The sequence below is a fragment of the Acanthochromis polyacanthus genome, chromosome 3, assembly GCF_021347895.1.
Source record: "Acanthochromis polyacanthus isolate Apoly-LR-REF ecotype Palm Island chromosome 3, KAUST_Apoly_ChrSc, whole genome shotgun sequence".
Taxonomy (NCBI): Eukaryota; Metazoa; Chordata; class Actinopteri; family Pomacentridae; genus Acanthochromis; species Acanthochromis polyacanthus.
In genome coordinates this window covers 44,095,134-44,113,456 of record NC_067115.1, presented here as the reverse complement: position 1 = coordinate 44,113,456, position 18,323 = coordinate 44,095,134, and the positions used below count along the sequence as shown (strand labels likewise).

The 18,323-nt window shown below is 42.6% G+C and overlaps 1 protein-coding gene across 1 annotated transcript in view; it reads left to right on the top strand.

The window, feature by feature from the left end:
• The first annotated feature begins 1,870 nt into the window (after positions 1–1,870).
• LOC110970081 (nidogen-1-like) overlaps positions 1,871–18,323 on the top strand; it is a 77,753-nt gene continuing 61,300 nt past the window's right edge. The window contains exon 1 of the mRNA XM_051945396.1: positions 1,871–2,196. Within this exon, the coding sequence (XP_051801356.1) occupies positions 1,990–2,196 (207 nt within the window). The 5' untranslated portion in view covers positions 1,871–1,989. The remainder of the gene's footprint in view (positions 2,197–18,323) is intronic.

Sequence of the window (18,323 nt, the reverse complement as noted above, 5' to 3'; positions counted from 1 at the left end):
AAGGAACCAGTGGAGGCGGTTTGGACATCTGGTTCAGATCCTGGAGGGAGACTTCCTTTGGAGGTTTTCTGAACACATCCTCCTGGGAGAAAACCCCGGGGTAGAACCAGTATGGATATATAGAGATATATAATCCCCTGGAGGGATTATATATCTCATCTGGCCTGGGAACGCCTTGGGATCTTCCAGGAAGAGCTGGAAAGTGTTGCTGGGAGGAGGAACGTCTGGAATGACCTGCTTCATCTGCTGCCTCCATGACCCGATGCCAGATAAGAGGAAGAAGATGGATGGAAGGATGGATTCAGTATCCATCCATATTGTACACATGTATAACACACACCTGTGCTCAGTGCAGGTAATTTTTTATTAAAGATTTCATCTGTCAGAAATGATACGACTGCTCAGTCTTACAGGAGTACTACTGCTCTCTGAGTGCTTTTCTTGTTTTCATTTGTGCTCATTTTAGTTGAATGTTGGTTGATTAAAACAGTAAAACAGTGAACAAACAGCAGTTTTAAACTGAAAGCATGTGTTAAGTTGGTTTGTGTTGAGTTGGTTTGTGTTGGTTTGTGTTGAGTTGTTTGTGTGGGTTTGTTTTGAGTTGTGCTGGTTTGTGTTGGCTTGTGTTGGTTTGTGCTGGTTTGTGTTGAGTTGTGTTGGTTTGTGTTGGTTTGTGCTGGTTTGTGTTGGTTTGTGTGGGTTTGTTTTGAGTTGTGCTGGTTTGTGTTGGCTTGTGTTGGTTTGTGCTGGTTTGTGTTGAGTTGTGTTGGTTTGTGTTGGTTTGTGCTGGTTTGTGTTGGTTTGTGTTGGTTTGTGTTGGCTTGTGTTGGTTTGTGCTGGTTTGTGTTGAGTTGTGTTGGTTTGTGTTGGTTTGTGCTGGTTTGTGTTGGTTTGTGTTGGTTTGTGTTGGTTTGTGCTGGTTTGTGTTGGTTTGTGTTGTTTGTGTTGGTTTGTGCTGGTTTGTGTTGAGTTGTGTTGGTTTGTGTTGGTTTGTGCTGGTTTGTGCTGGTTTGTGTTGAGTTGTGTTGGTTTGTGTTGGTTTGTGTTGGTTTGTGTTGGTTTGTGCTGGTTTGTGTTGTTTGTGCTGGTTTGTGTTGGTTTGTGTTGTTTGTGCTGGTTTGTGTTGGCTTGTGCTGGTTGGTGTTGGTTTGTGTTGTTTGTGGTGGTTTGTGCTGGTTTGTGTTGAGTTGTGTTGGTTTGTGCTGGTTTGTGTTGGTTTGTGTTGTTTGTGCTGGTTTGTGTTGGCTTGTGCTGGTTTGTGTTGGTTTGTGTTGTTTGTGTTGGTTTGTGTTGTTTGTGTTGGTTTTGCTGGTTTGTGCTGGTTTGTGCTGGTTGGTGTTGGTTGGTGTTGTTTGTGGTGGTTTGTGCTGGTTTGTGCTGAGTTGTGTTGGTTTGTGTTGGTTTTGCTGGTTTGTGTTGGTTTGTGCTGGTTTGTGTTGGTTTTGCTGGTTTGTGTTGTTTGTGTTGGTTTTGCTGGTTTGTGTTGGTTTGTGCTGGTTGGTGTAGGTTTGTGTTGTTTGTGGTGGTTTTGCTGGTTTGTGTTGGTTTGTGCTGGTTGGTGTTGGTTTGTGTTGTTTGTGGTGGTTTGTGCTCTTTTGTGTTGAGTTGTGTTGGTTTGTGTTGGTTTTGCTGGTTTGTGTTGGTTTGTGCTGGTTTGTGTTGGTTTGTGTTGGTTTTGCTGGTTTGTGTTGTTTGTGTTGGTTTTGCTGATTTGTGTTGTTTGTTTTGGTTTTGCTGGTTTGTGTTGGTTTGTGTTGTTTGTGTCAGCTGAATTGGAATCACTTGAACCTTTATTTTGAAAGCAGTCAGAGGTGGGTGTGTGGCTGTTTTCCCGCCGCTGTTCCATCCATTCTCTCGTCCTCCCTCCGCCCTCCTCCATCAGTCCGCCGCCGTGCTCCGCTCCTGCTGCCAGTCGCTCTCACCTCCTCCCCGGCTTAGTTATCTGGGAGCCCCGCTGGTCTTCTGAGTGTGTGGAGCTTCAGGCTGGAAATGAGTCCCAGGTCCTGGAGCTGCTGGTGGTTCTGCTGGTTCCTGCTGAGCCCGGTTCTTCTCACCGGGGCTCTGGAGCTGGAGGAGCTGTTCCAGTTCGGAGAAGAAGCCGGAGACCTCCAGCTTGCTCCCGGGTCAGACTCCACCGCAGAGCTGCTGCTGAACCGCTCCGTGATCTTCTTCAGTGAGGAGTCCAGTAAAGTCCATGTGAGTTTAACCTCCAGCTGGATGGATTTTAATGTGAAGTTCATTCATGAAAACTGACGGAGTGCTCCTCAATAAGAACTAAACAGATATTAGTTCTATGTGTGTTTTTTTTTTAACCTTTAAGCCTCTAAAACTATTTTCTCTCAGACAGACTAAGGATTCTCCGAGCAGAGGTTCAGCTGTACTGGTTTAAAAACGAACAAAGAAAACGATTTCAGAATGAAACTGAAATAAATAAATTTAAAAAATGTAACCAAAGACTGTCAGATTTCTCCAGGGATTCTGTATAACAGTTTAAATTTAAAGCTCTGCTTCTACTAGAATAAAAAGTTCTGTAATCTTAATAAGTAGTTGATTAATGTGATAAACTTCATAACTTTAAAGTTTGGAGCTGATTTAATGGAGCCTAATGTTTCAATTGAAGGTATTAAACCACCTCTTCTGGGTTTATTAATGACTATCTGAAAGCTGTGTTTAAAGCTGGAATGATGCTTGACATGCAGGTTCATTTCTGTTTATCTGCCTCTTTTTCATTCTCTTGGTTTTAGTTTGACTGATCTCTCAGTGCAATCTTCACTCTCAGACACTTTGTATTCCAGGTGAACTTTTCTTTTCATACTATTCATATTATTTATTATATTTTATTCTATGACAAGGACATTGTAGCTGCTACAAGAGATGTTGCAGAATGAAATTACGTTGTAGCCCTTGCAATCTTTTATTTTCCGCTCACAGTGATGGAACTTAAAAAAGATTAAATCAGATAAATCTGTCCTCCTAATGTCTGCTTAGGTTTCTTTGTGGATGTGCAGACGGCTGTAGTTGCTGTTAAACTCTATTTCTAGTCCACTTTGATGACTCACATTTCCTACATGTGAGGATCATGTCTTGGTGTTTCTTGCACACTGTTTCCCTGGTTGGATGGAACCACGCTGACACCAGTTGCACACTCTTACATCTTCACGGTGATGGAACGTAGAGTAGCAGCTTCCAAACTTTAAATGTCTCCCGTCCTCTCTCAGACGTCCTCTCTCAGACGTCCTCTCTCAGACGTCTTCACTTGGACGTCCTCTCTCAGACGTCTTCTCTCAGATGTCCTCACTCAGGCGTCTTCACTCGGACGTCTTCACTCGGACGTCCTCTCTCAGACATCCTCTCTCAGACGTCTTCTCTCAGACGTCTTCTCTCAGACGTCTTCACTCAGACGTCTTCACTCGGACGTCCTCTCTCAGACGTCTTCACTCAGACGTCTTCTCTCAGACGTCCTCACTCAGACGTCTTCTCTCAGACGTCCTCACTCAGGTGTCTTCACTCGGACGTCCTCTCTCAGACGTCTTCACTCAGACGTCTTCTCTCGGATGTCTCCTCTCGGACGTCTTCTCTCGGACGTCTCCTCTCGGACGTCTTCTCTCGGACGTCTTCTCTCGGACGTCCTCTCTCGGACGTCCTCACTCGTCGTCTTCTCTCGGACGTCTTCTCTCAGACGTCCTCTCTCAGACGTCTTCTCTCAGACGTCTTCACTCAGACGTCTTCTCTCAGACGTCTTCACTCAGACGTCCTCACTCAGGTGTCTTCACTCGGACGTCCTCACTCAGGTGTCTTCACTCGGACGTCCTCTCTCAGACGTCTTCACTCAGAGGTCTTCTCTCGGACGTCTTCTCTCGGACGTCTCCTCTCGGACGTCTTCTCTCGGACGTCTTCTCTCAGACGTCTTCACTCAGGTGTCTTCACTCAGACGTCCTCTGTCAGACGTCTTCACTCAGACGTCTTCACTCAGACGTCTTATGTCAGGCGTCTTCACTCAGACGTCTTATGTCAGGCGTCTTCACTCGGACGTCCTCTCTCAGACGTCCTCTCTCAGACGTCGTCACTCGGACGTCCTCTCTCGGACGTCCTCACTCGTCGTCTTCTCTCGGACGTCTTCTCTCAGACGTCCTCTCTCAGACGTCTTCTCTCGGACGTCTTCTCTCGGACGTCTCCTCTCGGACGTCTCCACTCAGACGTCTTCTCTCGGACGTCTCCTCTCGGACGTCTTCTCTCGGACGTCTCCTCTCGGACGTCTTCTCTCGGACGTCTCCTCTCGGACGTCTTCTCTCGGACGTCCTCTCTCGGACGTCTTCTCTCAGACGTCTTCACTCAGGTGTCTTCACTCAGACGTCCTCTCTCAGACATCCTCACTCAGACGTCCTCTCTCGGACATCCTCTCTCAGACGTCTTCACTCAGACGTCTTATGTCAGGCGTCTTCACTCAGACGTCTTATGTCAGGCGTCTTCACTCGGACGTCCTCTCTCAGACATCCTCTCTCAGACGTCCTCTCTCGGATGTCCTCTCTCAGACGTCGTCACTCGGACGTCCTCTCTCGGACGTCCTCACTCGGACGTCCTCTCTCGGACGTCCTCACTCGTCGTCTTCTCTCGGACGTCTTCTCTCGGACGTCCTCTCTCGGACGTCTTCTCTCAGACGTCCTCTCTCGGACGTCTTCTCTCAGACGTCTTCTCTCGGACGTCTCCTCTCGGACGTCTCCACTCAGACGTCTTCTCTCGGACGTCTCCTCTCGGACGTCTCCTCTCGGACGTCTCCTCTCGGACGTCTCCTCTCGGACGTCTCCTCTCGGACGTCTCCTCTCGGACGTCTTCTCTCGGACGTCCTCTCTCGGACGTCTTCTCTCAGACGTCTTCACTCAGGTGTCTTCACTCAGACGTCCTCTCTCAGACATCCTCACTCAGACGTCCTCTCTCAGACATCCTCTCTCAGACGTCTTCACTCAGACGTCTTATGTCAGGCGTCTTCACTCACACGTCTTATGTCAGGCGTCTTCACTCGGACGTCCTCTCTCAGACATCCTCTCTCAGACGTCCTCTCTCGGATGTCCTCTCTCAGACGTCGTCACTCGGACGTCCTCTCTCGGACGTCCTCACTCGTCGTCTTCTCTCGGACGTCTTCTCTCGGACGTCCTCTCTCGGACGTCTTCTCTCAGACGTCCTCACTTGTCGTCTTCTCTTGGACGTCCTCACTCAGACGTCCTCTCTCGGACGTCCTCACTCAGACGTCCTCACTCGGACGTCTTCTCTCGGACGTCTTCTCTCGGACGTCTTCTCTCGGACGTCTTCACTCGGACGTCTTCACTCGGACGTCTTCTCTCGGACGTCTTCTCTCGGACATCTTCACTCAGACGTCTTCTCTCAGACATCTTCACTCAGACGTCTTCTCTCAGACGTCTTCTCTCAGACGTCTTCACTCAGACATCTTCTCTCCTTCAGCTCTGTTGTCTCCTACAAGTTCCTAACCTAAGCTCCTTTCAGTGACGTTTAAGTTCACAGATGTGTCTCTGGGAGTTCAGCTGCAAATCTTTGGCAATAAACACACACGGCTTTTTTTCTGGAACTGATCTTATAGTTTATTTTATTCAGCATTTCTTTAACCAGGTTAGTCCCACTGAGATCAGATCTCCGTTAAGGGGAGTCCTGCAGCATTGTCACATTAAAAACAGGAAACAGCAGATAGAATTAACATTAAAACTCCCATGGAACAGCTAAACACAGACCAGGTAGACTGAAGGATTTCACCAGAGCTTTAAACTCACTCAGTGGAACAAGGGCTGAAGTTGAAGTTCAGATTGTAGTTTATTCTCATCATTAGGAGCAGACAAACTAAAGACTTCCTAGCCCAGTTCAGATCGTACTTTGGGGACGAGTTAGTCTTCGTGCTTTAAACACGGTGTGATTGCTGGTGTTCTAGTTTCTGAGGTAAACTTTGTCTTCTCACCAGACCTGTGAGGGTTTCTGCAGACCTTTCCACAGATGTCCTTCTGCATCCCATAATCTGTGTCTGAGCATCTACACTACAGGGCTGCTCGTGCACGTGCTTGGCAGTGGCGTGCACACAAAAATGTAGAACCAAATCTTTAACATGTAAGGAATGAAGTCCTTCCAGCAGATTGTACAGACTAGGAGAGCAGCAGCATCTGACCAGAGTAGAGTCAGATCTTTACTTCATCCCAGACTCGCATCACTGAGGGTTCTTCAGCTGCTACAACACCACATCTTCCACTGTTTCTATTCTACATTCTTCAGCTGCATCCAGCATTTACACTGCTGAGACTAACCTGACATCATCTCCAGGACTGTTCACCTTCCTGAAGACTTCCTGTTTGGTTTTCACTCTTAGATGAGTTCATTTCCGTCCAGTCTTTAGTTGTATTGAGTTCTTTTCGCTTCACCTGAGTGCTAACATTTAAATCCTCAGCTTCACTGAGTGTCTCCAGTTAGAACTGACACATTTAAAATCACTATCTGACCTCCACATCAGCTTCTCTCAGCATGTTGGCTCTTTCAGATAGTTGAAGTGGGAGTCGCTCACATTCCTCTGTTCATGTTCAGTCCAGCTGCTTTTAGACACTTCAGCTCATATCATCGTCCAACCACATCTGAAACCAGCACTTTAGGTCACTCTTCCAACTCACATTTCCACTCCAGAAGACAGTTTAACTGGACTCAAACTTCTGCTGACAGGTCAGCTTCTACCAGAGCTTCCATTAGAACCTGTTCTGTAACCGAGACGCCACTTCAACCTCTTTAAGTATTTCAGATGTTTCAGCTGTGAATGTCCAGCTGGGATCTCACTGATAGTGTGTAGTGTGTGGTGTGTGGTGTGTGGTGTGTGTGTGTGTGCGTGTGTACTTGTTTCTGCTATTCCGGTGGGGACTTCAACCTGACTATTTGCTATATAGATGGGGACTTGTCTTACGGTGGGGACCTAAAATGAGGTCCCCACCGTAAGACAAGTTTAGGGTTCGGCATTGTTTTGGTCTGGGTTAAGGTTAGGGTTAGGGGTTAGATATGAATGGGAGTCAATGGTATGTCCCCACAGGAATGGCAAAGCAGACGTGTGTGTGTGTGTGTGTGTGTGTGTGTGTGTGCGTGTGTGCGTGCGTGCGTGCGTGCGTGCGTGCGTGCGTGCGTGCGTGCGTGCGTGCGTGCGTGTGTGTGTGTGTACTTGTTTCTGCTATACCGGTGGGGACTTTGACCTGACTATTTGCTATAAAGGTGGGGACTTGTCTTACGGTGGGGACCTAAAATGAGGTCCCCACGGGTGGCAACACCGTTTTCTTGGCCATATTGTTGTTAATAAAAAATGTAAAAGTGCAAAAACGTTTGTTTAGGGTTAGGCATTGATTTGGTGATGGTTAAGGTTAGGGTAAGGGTTAGGAGTTAGATATGAATGGGAGTCAATGGTAAGTCCCCACCGGTATAGAAAAACAAACATGTGTGTGTGTGTGTGTGTGCGTGCGTGCTGGTCGACACCTGATAAGCTCCTCTATTGTCTCATAATTACCTTCACACATTCTTCTAGCTGTTTACTAAATAAGAGTCTCCAGTGTCTGAGCTCTTCTGCTGCTGGTTCTGTTTTAGATTCACATCAACTCGCTGGTTTCTAACTGATTTGTGGTTTTGTGGTGATTGTGTCGAACCTCCGGTATTTATGCGTGTTGTTGGCGTGTAAACAGACAGATGTGTGCAGCTGTGGGTGGAGTTCTGCTGCTGTTTCCCATGAATTCACATTAACGGATTGGAATGTGTCGATTAAAACCCAACACAGATCAGCCTTTCATCTCACACACACACACACACACACACACACACACACACACACACACACACACACACACACACACACACACACACACACACACACACACACACACACAGCATTCCTCAGGTCATGTGACAGCTAATCCAGATTGGAGCGTCTACACTCGTTGTTAAACTGGACTGAGATGATCCAGATTAAACTCCAACACACCTGATTCTTTCTCAAATTAGTTTTATTGCTGGTTTGTGTTTGTGATACAGAGTACATTGTTGTCCTGGAACTTCTGCCACTAAAGTCCAGTATGAGCTGAATGAACAGTGAAGTGAATCTCCAGGTTAACTGAAGATGTGAACTGATGGCTGTGGTGCTGATGTCGTTGTGTTGCTGTTTAATGACAGTACCACACTCACAGAAAACACACTGGATGGTGTTGGAGTATCGGTGTGAGCACAGTTTGGCAGGAGGCATTGTGGGAAGGCAACAGCCCCCCCCCCCCCCCCCCCCCCCCAGCACAGATCTCCCTGGGGCCCCATTAGAGTGATCAGACCGAGTCTGTGAGCTTCCATCGGTTAGATAATGAGCAGCAAATAGCACACAGTGATGTCAGGAAGCAGATAGTGGACACAGTGAAGGATTTATCAGCTAATAAGCCTTATATTCCCTTCAGAGGCTGGTAGAGACCAAAACAGAGCTAAAAAAAAGAGGGAATGTGGGACTGAGTCATCAGAGGAACACAAACTGGACTCGTTTGTTAACAAATTGAACATCCCAGTTTAAAAAACCCCCATACTGTGAGCTTCTTCCTTTTCATTAATCTGGCAGCATCTGAATGTGTTGGCTTCATGTCTCACCATAAAAATCCCTCCAGAGTCAGTTCTAGTAGCATCTACTATACAAAATAGACCCAGCACGAGTCTGATGTATTAACAGATAGAGGCATATTCCCACAGACAGGTTGTGTACCAGAATCCTATGCAGACATTGATCTGGAACAACAGCAGGAACTTCATTAACTCCGGCAAGAAAGCCCTCAGAGCTCAGTCCTCCTCCAAAGCTGCTCATTCCCCCATATGTCAGAAAGGCAGCATTTATTTATTAGTTATTGTTGATCAGAAATCACAGCACCATTTAATATAGACATACCCACAAACAAAGTGCTCTGAGCACAGGCGTGTGTTCTGCATGTGTACGTTATGTACGGATACCAGATCACGTGACCTAAACATGTAGCGGGCGGCTCAGAAACACCCCCACAGTTTAATCAGCTGTTCCTTGGATCATTTCTGATGGATAAGTCCTCAGAGGTGGATTTGTAGAAGGATCACAATCATGGCAGCTGATGTAGTCAAAACTGAACATTTTCATCATCATGTTTATCTTTCTGGCTTTTAAATGATAACAAAAGAAAGAAAGAAATCACATCTACCAAAACAAAGCTCTGTGCAGACGACACAGTTCTCTATTGTCAGCTATTCAAATGCTGCACTGAGCATTTTAACTGCAAAATCCACTTTTTATGAAAGTTAAAACTCAACCTCAGTATGAACAGGACTGAATACTTGCTCTTCTCAGCAGCCAGAGGGCGTCTTTTTAGATCAAAACCACATTTAAATTCCATTTTGACACACTAGTCTGTGAGCTACGACATGAAATTGGATGTTTGTCCAGAAATATTTCTCCTTTTCTCATGTTCAGCTTTCGATCTAGCAGCAAACACTGAAGCAACGTAGCGCTAACTGGTTGTCATGGTTACAGTGACGCTGTGCTGCTATCTGGTAATGATACAGAAATCTTGGCACAGTTTATTAGCTCCATTTAAATACTTTTTCCAGAGCAGATTTCAATTTAATCATTTTATTAATGCATTATTAGGCATTATGTCACGTGATGTTGTGTTGTGTTTCCCTTTCCTCCACGGTGTGTTTGTCTAAATGAAACCATGAGAAAAATGATGTCAGAATGATGTAACAGTCACTGACTCATCTCTGCTGCCCCCTCATGGTCAAACACCAAGCAGCAGGCAGTGGTGAGAAAAAGATCAAAGTGTTTGAAAAAGTCATTTAGTGTTTTCTGTGTGGAAATTGTTTAACATTGTTGTCTTGTTTCATCTAAGGGGTCAGTATGAGGGACTTTCTGTATCAAACCAACATGGCCGCCTATAACCAAACACCACATGACATTTAGAGAAAGATTCTTCTAAATATTACATATACAATGGAGTAAAATGTAAAGTTCTTTGTAAAGATATTGTAGTAAACCTGTTGACTACTTTCTATTAAATAAGTCAAAAAGCCTTGGAGTCTAGTCAAGAGCAATTTGTTATTTTCCATATAAAATGTCATATATTGCCTAAAAGATAAATATCTGTCATATTAATTCATTAATATAATAAAATTATTAATTTAATAAAAAGAACAGAGTCCAAACTATTTGTGAATCAGCTCATTTTATTATTGTTTAGCTCATTAGAAGGTGGTTGGTGTTAAATTCAGACGTTATTTAGTTAATATTGTAGTGATATCCAGTCATTTTTATTAATAAGTGATTGTTTCTGTAATAAATAATTATGGAATTTGTAAAGACATGATGATAATGAACATAAAAGCCTTTTTTTTTTTAAACTTTTAATAAAAATGTATGCAGATATATCCCATGGACTTCAACAGTCCCTCAGTTACAGACTGACTCTAAGTACAAAATGTCACAGTACATACATGTTTTACTGACTGTGAAAGGCATTACTGAGAACAATCAGTAAGTAGTACAAACTTATGGAAATGGGTAAGAAAGTTAAGAAACACTCATAAAACATGATAAACATGTTTAAAGAGAAGGCACTTTTCAATGACAGCTGATGCCACGTGTGACTGAGACGTCTTTTTCACCACTTTTTGATGAACCTCCTGGACATCCAGATGCATCCTGGTCCAGAGTGTTTTCAGTCACCTCACCATTTGTTTTCCATCCCCCTGTCAGAACAAAAGGCTTCAGACCACACAGAGCTCCCTGTTTCAACAGGAAGTAGACGGGACCGCTGAAGGTCTGCTTCATACTTCATGTTGTCTCAGACACTGAGGGTCCAGCTTGGTTCATTCTGAGCAGACATGTAGTCAGGTTTAATCAGTTCATCAGCGTTCACACACCGGACAGGAAGTGTTTGGCTGCTGGCTTCCTGGTGGGTTCCTGGTGGGTTTACCCCATGACCTGAGATGTTTGGTGACTGGTTGGATCTGGTTTCTGATTCTCTGTTTTGGTTTGATAATATGATTATAGATGCATAGACACAAAGATGATGTCATTTCTAATACTGTACTTTAGTAAATGTAAGACCAAAGTTCTAAATTGTTGAGTCAAACACAACTTTTGGTACCAAGGTTTAGGTTTGAGCTTCACCCAACAAATGACATTCTACCAAACTAAAATTGTTTGCAAGATATATCCCATGGACTTCAAAAGTCCCTCAGTTATAGATTGACCCAGATCATTTTTGAGTCATTTTCAACAAGTTTTATGTCACCTTGTATCTTTTCTTGTCATTTTGGATCATTTTTGTGTCTTCGGGATGATTTTAGAGTCATTTAGGACAATTTTCATGTCATTCTGGACAAATTTTCTGTAGCTATGGATCATTTTCAAGCAATTTTGAACAATTTTTGAGTCATTTTGGACAATTTTGGAATCATTCTGGGCAATTTTTGTGTCATTTTCCACAACTTTTGAGCCATTTTCAACAAGTTTTTTTGTCAGCTTGGATCTTTTCTTGTCATTTTGGATCTTTTTTTTCTGTCTTTGTGATCATTTTTAAGTAATTTAGGGAAAATTTTAAGTCATACTGGACGAGTCAATATATAATTATGGGACTTTTTGTATCATAGTTGACATTTTAGTGATAAAGTTCTAAATTTAGTGAAACCCAACTTTTGGTAGCTATGTTTGGGTTTGAGCTTCACCCAACAAATGACATTCTGCACAACAACTGACGAAGGTACTTTTCCACCAGCATCTACTCGGCTCGACTCGACTCTAGACTTTAGGTGGTTTTCCATTACATTGAGCACCACCTCATCGTGGGTGGAGTCGTCGTAGCAGGGCAGCTGGCCATGGTGTTAGCGTAGATGGCTAACTAGCTAGCTTATTTTCTCCATACAGGAGACTTTCAACATATACTTGTTTGTTTAGAGAGGGATAAGGACTGTAAAAGTTTCAACCACTCACCGGTTTTGGTGAAGGAGTCGCTCTGGTGTGTCATCACTCCCTGTCCAATCAGAGGCCTGCACTCTGTAGACGTCACATCGACTCCAATCAGCTCTCTGGGAACCCCGGCCCAGTAGGAACTAAAACAGTAGCTGGTACCAGGAACTACGTCCTGATGGAAAACCTCACGAGTAGAGTCGAGTAGATGCTGGTGGAAAAGCGACTTTAGCGTCTGTCAGCAGCAGGTGGAGGTCTTCTAGTATTCTGTTAAGAACATTCACATAAAAATCAACCAAAATCCAGCGAATTTCATTTGATTTTAGTTGATTTTTATGTGAATATTCTTAAGAAAACATGATTTTTTTGGTGAATGTTCTTAAAGAAACATTTCAACATTTCTTAGAAGTTTTACTGATATATATAGAATCACTTTAGATATTTGTAGGATTTTTTTAAAGATTTTTACAAATTTTTGAAAATATTTACAAGAATTTTCTTGCCAAGTTTGGGGGATTAAAAAAAAAAAAACTTTTAAGGAATTATTGGATTTTTCTTCCTGAAGGTTTTGCAAATTTTCAGAAATTTGGGGACATTTTTTTGGCTGAGTTTTTTGATGTTTTTCAAACATCCATCCATCCATCCATCCTCTATCCACCACTTTATCCTCACTAGGGTCATGGGGGGTGCTGGAGTCTATCCCAGCTGACTCGGGTGAAGGCAGGGGACACCCTGGACAGGTCACCAGTCTGTCACAGGGCTACATATACAGACACACAATCACACTCACATTCACACCTACGGACAATTTAGAGTAACCAATTAACCTCAGCATGTTTTTGGACTGTGGGAGGAAGCCGGAGTACCCGGAGAAAACCCACGCATGCACAGAGAGAACATGCAAACTCCATGCAGAAAGATCCCAGGCTGGGATTTGAACCGGGGATCTTCTTGCTGCAAGGCGAAAGTGCTGACCACTACGACACTGTGCAGCCCTCATTTAGTGTGGTTCCATCTAATATTCAGCCTGAATCTTTGGGATCTCCTCTAGAATCTGAAGTCCTCTGAGTTTGTTTGCAGTAAAGCTTCAGACCTGCAGCTGCCACTGATTATCTCTCAGCCTTCTCTGCTGGGTTTTCCTGCAGTGTGAAGCTCTAGCTGGTTGCTGTGAGTCTGCAGTAATAAAGGTGTGACTGACGTCCTGCTGCCTCCCCACTGATCATCATCTCTACAGGCCTCCTCAGTCAGGACTGATAACTCTCTACTGTGTTCTGGCTCGGCTCCAGGTTTTCCTGCTCTGGAAGTTTTCCAGTCGTGATCTCGATCCGTCACAGGAAACGGAATGTTCCTTGTAGTGTTGGCACATCTGGGGCCTGGAGACATCTGTCCTCCAAAACCAGATGGCAGCGCTCCAAGTGTTTCCTCCTCCCACCGTTCTCACACTGAGAGCGATGATGTCAGGGGTCGGACATGTGTGATGTCAGCGACACGCTGCAGAGTTTAATCCTCAGGACTCCATGTTCCTTAGGACATATGTGTTACATAGGAGCCAGAGAAGGAACACACTTCACTCAGTGCATTTCAGCACATAGACCAGGGGTGTCCACCATGAGGCCCGTGGTCCAAAAGTGGTCCTCCAGAGGGTCCAATCCGGCCCTCAAAGTGTAAAAATTACAGAGAAGACATTAACTGCAGATTGTAAATTAATAAAACTATAAATTTAAAATCATTTCTAGACCATGACAAGTTGTTTGGATCAGAAAGTAAAATACTAGATTGTTCTTTTGTTGTTTTTTTGTCTCATTTTTGCAATATTGTATCTGATTTTTTTGTCTTTTAAGGCAGATTTTTATCATTTGTTTCATGATTTAGTCATTTTGTGTTTCCTTTTTGTCTCACTTGTGTTTTTTGCTAATATATGACAGTTTTATAGACCTTTCAGTTCCTATCATAACAGTATTGATTAATATGATTGCAGTCATGTAATATTAAGTTGGGACATCAAACCAGAACATGAACTTTGTAGAAGCAGTAATGCGGATGCAGGTATTTCTGCCTGTTGACTCACCAGAGTCAGTCTTTAAATGCACACATGTACGGCTTCTGAGGAGGTTCCAGGTTCAATCCCAGCTCCTTTTCCCATCAGTGAGAGGACACCTGTGAAGCTCTTTACAGAATTTATCATTTATTTAGTGCATCTGATGAGTTGTTTTTATTGCACATGCATCACCATCTTTTATTTTGAAAATTTTTACCATCATGTTCACTGTCATAAATGGGGTAAAAGATGAAACTGTTGGGAGTTTTCACTTGTATTTACCTTTAGTGTTTACTTGTTTATACCTTTAGTTTTCACTTGTATTTACCTTTAGTTTTTACTTGTTTTTACCTTTAGTTTCTACTTGTCTTTACCTTTAGTTTCTACTTGTTTTTACCTTTAGTTTTCACTTGTATTTACCTTTAGTTTTCTCTTGTATTTATCTTTAGTTTTCACTTGTTTTGACCTTTAGTTTCTACTTGTATTTACCTTTATTTTTTACTTGTATTTACCTTTAGTTTTTACTTGTTTTTACCTTTAGTTTTTACTTGTATTTACCTTTATTTTTTACTTGTATTTACCTTTAGTTTTTACTTGTATTTACCTTTAGTTTTTACTTGTTTTTACCTTTAGTTTTTACTTGTATTTACCTTTATTTTTTACTTGTATTTACCTTTAGTTTCTACTTGTATTTACCTTTAGTTTTTACTTGTTTTTACCTTTAGTTTTTACTTGTATTTACCTTTAGTTTTTACTTGTTTTACCTTTAGTTTTACTTGTATTTACCTTTAGTTTCTTCTTGGCTTTACGTTTAGTTTCTACTTGTTTTACATGTATATGGAATAACTTTAGAAATTTTAAGATTTTTGGAAGATTTTTACTTACTTTTGAAAATATTTACAAGATTTTTTTTTTTGCCAAATTTGGGGGATTTTTTAAAAATAAAACTCTGAAGGGAAACTTTTAAGGAATTATTGGATATTCTTCCTGAAGGTTTTGCAAATTTTCAGAAATTTGAGGAATTTTTTTGGCAGAATTTTTGCATTTTTTTTCAGAGGAGGAAATAATATTTTTTGGTGCCTGTGAATGAGGACAACAGGAGGGCTGAAACCCGCTGTGTTCCAGTGCCTTTACTTCTGTGGAGAGTGAGAATAAGTGTGTGAAGAAGACGTTTGGTGGATTGAATGATGAGTCCTGACAGCTGGGAGACTAAAGTATATAGATTTACTTCAGTGGCAGCAAACCTGTGATTTTTTTTGTCTTTGGTGCTTCCAGTGGTTAAAGTATAAGCAGCAGGTTGATGGGAGGCTGAAGTTAGAGCTGGCTGCGGTGTTCTGCTGAATGTGTGTCTGTTTTTATCTTTAAAGGTCATTTTTAACACATGAACTTTCAGCCCGATCTCATGAAGATTCGTGAAACTGTCACATAAATTTTTGTTTCGGTTTCGTGTGCACCAACACGATTTCGTCATGTTTTTCGTGCCGCTCACAACTAAATGCACACCAATGTATTTTAAACGGCGGACTTTTCGTGCCACTCAGAACGTATTTCAAACGAATGGGTATATTATATTTTTAATGTAAAAGCGTTGCGAATCCAACGCTATATTTTGCATTACATCATTCCTAACCCTAACCCTAACCCTAACCCTAACCCTAACCCTGACCCAACCCTAACCTAACCCTAACCCAACCCTAACCATAACCTAACCATAACCCGGTGGTACACTTACCAATTTGCATAGGAATTTAAAGAATGTCCGACGGCTGCAAACGCGATTACACAAGCAGTATACGCCGATGGACAGCTTAGATTGTCATGAATCCGCCGGTATAAACCACTTTCAGATGTGATTACCACAGTGGGTTTCGTTGTGAGCGGCACGAAAAACATGACGAAATCGTGTTGGTGCGCACGAAACCGAAACAAAAATTTACGTGACAGTTTCACGAATCCTCGTGAGACCGGGTTGGAACTTTATAACAGCCACAGAAAATGTTAGAAAGACAAAAGATGCATCAGGATCAGGACCTCGGACATTACGGGGCGGAACGAATATTCGGATATTCGTCTTTAATAGGGCCCGAATATTCAGAGGCCGGAAACCACTATTTGGGCCAGCCCTAGTCTGGAGGCAAACGGTGGAAGTTTATGTTTGGATCAGAAGGTTGAAATGAAATATCCGGTGGCTGAATTTAGAGGATCTACATCAGAGGTGTCCAGCATGAGGCCCGTGGGCCAAAAGTGGTCCTCCAGAGGATCCAATCCGGCCCTCAAAGTGTAAAAATTACAGAGAAGACATTAACTGCAGATTGTAAATGAGTAAAACTATAAATTTAAAATCATTTCTAGACCATGACAAGTTGTTTGGATCAGAAAGTAAAATACTAGATTGTTCTTTGTTCTTTTGTCGTTTTTTGTCTCATTTTATGATGTTTTGTCTGTTTTTGTTGTTTTCTGTTTTTGTCTGACTTTATTCTCATGTTTTTGTCGCTTTGTAACTTTTTGGACTTTTTGTCTCTTGTTCTGTTTCGTCTCGTTTGTCCATCTTTTGTCCTTTTGTTTCTAGTTTTTGTCATTCTGTGTCTCATTTTTGTAATATTTTGTGTAGTTTTTGTCTTTTTTGTCTTTCATTTGTTGTTCATTGTACGTTACTGCCTTTTCATTTCTTGTTTTGTTATTTTTGTCATTAATCTTTTTTGTCTCATGTTTGTCATTCTGTTTTGTTTTATGCATTGCTTTGTGCAGCGTTTTTGTTGTTTTATTTCTCGTTTTTGTCCTTTGTACATTTTTTGTGTCGCTTTTTAACTTTTTTGTCTCTTTTTTTGTTTTGTTTCATGTCGTTTGTGTCATTTCTTGTCATTTTGTTTCTAGTTTTTGTCGTTTTGTGTCTCATTTTTGTAATATTTTGTCTTGTTTTTTTGTGGTTTTGATCCTCCTGATCTAGAGTAGTGATTTCCATGTGTTAAATATTTAATGAAGCATGAGCAGTGGTAATATTAAAGGACACAAACCTCTTTAGTAGAGTAAGTCACACAGGAACAAGAAGTGCAGCATCTTCAGTGTAACTTCTATGAGCGATTCTGTAGATTTCTGAAACTAACATGAACTGATCTTAAAATGACTGTGTGGAGGTAGACTGAAGACATTTTGCAGGATGTTGTCCTCCATGTCCTACAGATGAGGAGGTTTGAGCTCTAAGAAGACACATCTGAGCGGCTGTTTAGTCTTTCAGCTGGATGTTCATGGGGAGGAAGGATAGAGGACTGTTAGATCCAGTTTATGTCTGGAGCCGTGATACATTCAAGGCCTCGGTTCATGTCTGCAGCCATTCACAGTGGATGGAGATAATTTCCCTTCTTAGCCCCAACAGGTTTAACTCTCTACTTCCTCTCTGTAAAGTCATTTCTAATGAAGTTCACCTGCTTCACTACATGAAGACCACATTCCATCTGAAAAACACCTATGTGAGATGGACACATGTTTTTACTAAAGTGGTTTAAAGTAAATCATTCAGACATTTGAAGCTCTGTCTGTCTGGCATCCACTCCAGTAAACGGTGTCCATCACCACCTACTCCATCGTTCTGTCCGGAGTGTACAACATCCGTCCTGAAAGTTAAAGAAACTTAAAACCATTTTCTGTGCAAAGCGTCATTCCTCAAGTTCAAGTTTGGTCCAAAACAAATCTCTGTGCTGCTGTTCCCATCAGTACTGTCACCAACTAAAGCAGATCTGTGCTTGTAGTCTAATAGCAGAATTAGTTGTTACTCAGAAGTCATGAAGTCATTTTGTCAGCTTTCACTCATGAATCAAAACATTTGAAGCATCTGCCGAATACAGCTCAGACTCATTGAAGCGCTTTTCCACTAGGACCGACTCGGCTCGACTCGGTTTAGGTGGTTTTCCATTACATTGAGCTCCACCTCATCGTAGGTGGAGTCGTCATAGTTAGCGTAGATGGTTAACTAGCTAGCTTATTGTCTGTATACAGGAGACTTTCAACATATACTTGTGTGCTTAAAGTGGGGTTAATAACATAAAAGTTTCTTGAAGCCACGAAACACTCCCTGGTTTTGGTGAAGGAGTCGCTCTGGTGTGTCATCACTCCCTGTCCAATCAGAGGCCTGCACTGTGTAGACGTCACATTATCGGCTCCAATCAGCTCTCTGGGAACCCCGGCCCAGTAGGAACTAAAACAGTAGCTGGTACCAGGAACTACGTCCTGATGGAAAACCTCACAAACCCTGTAGAGTTGAACTGAGGAGCCGCTGGTGGAAAAGCTCCATAAAAGACCTCTGAGGGT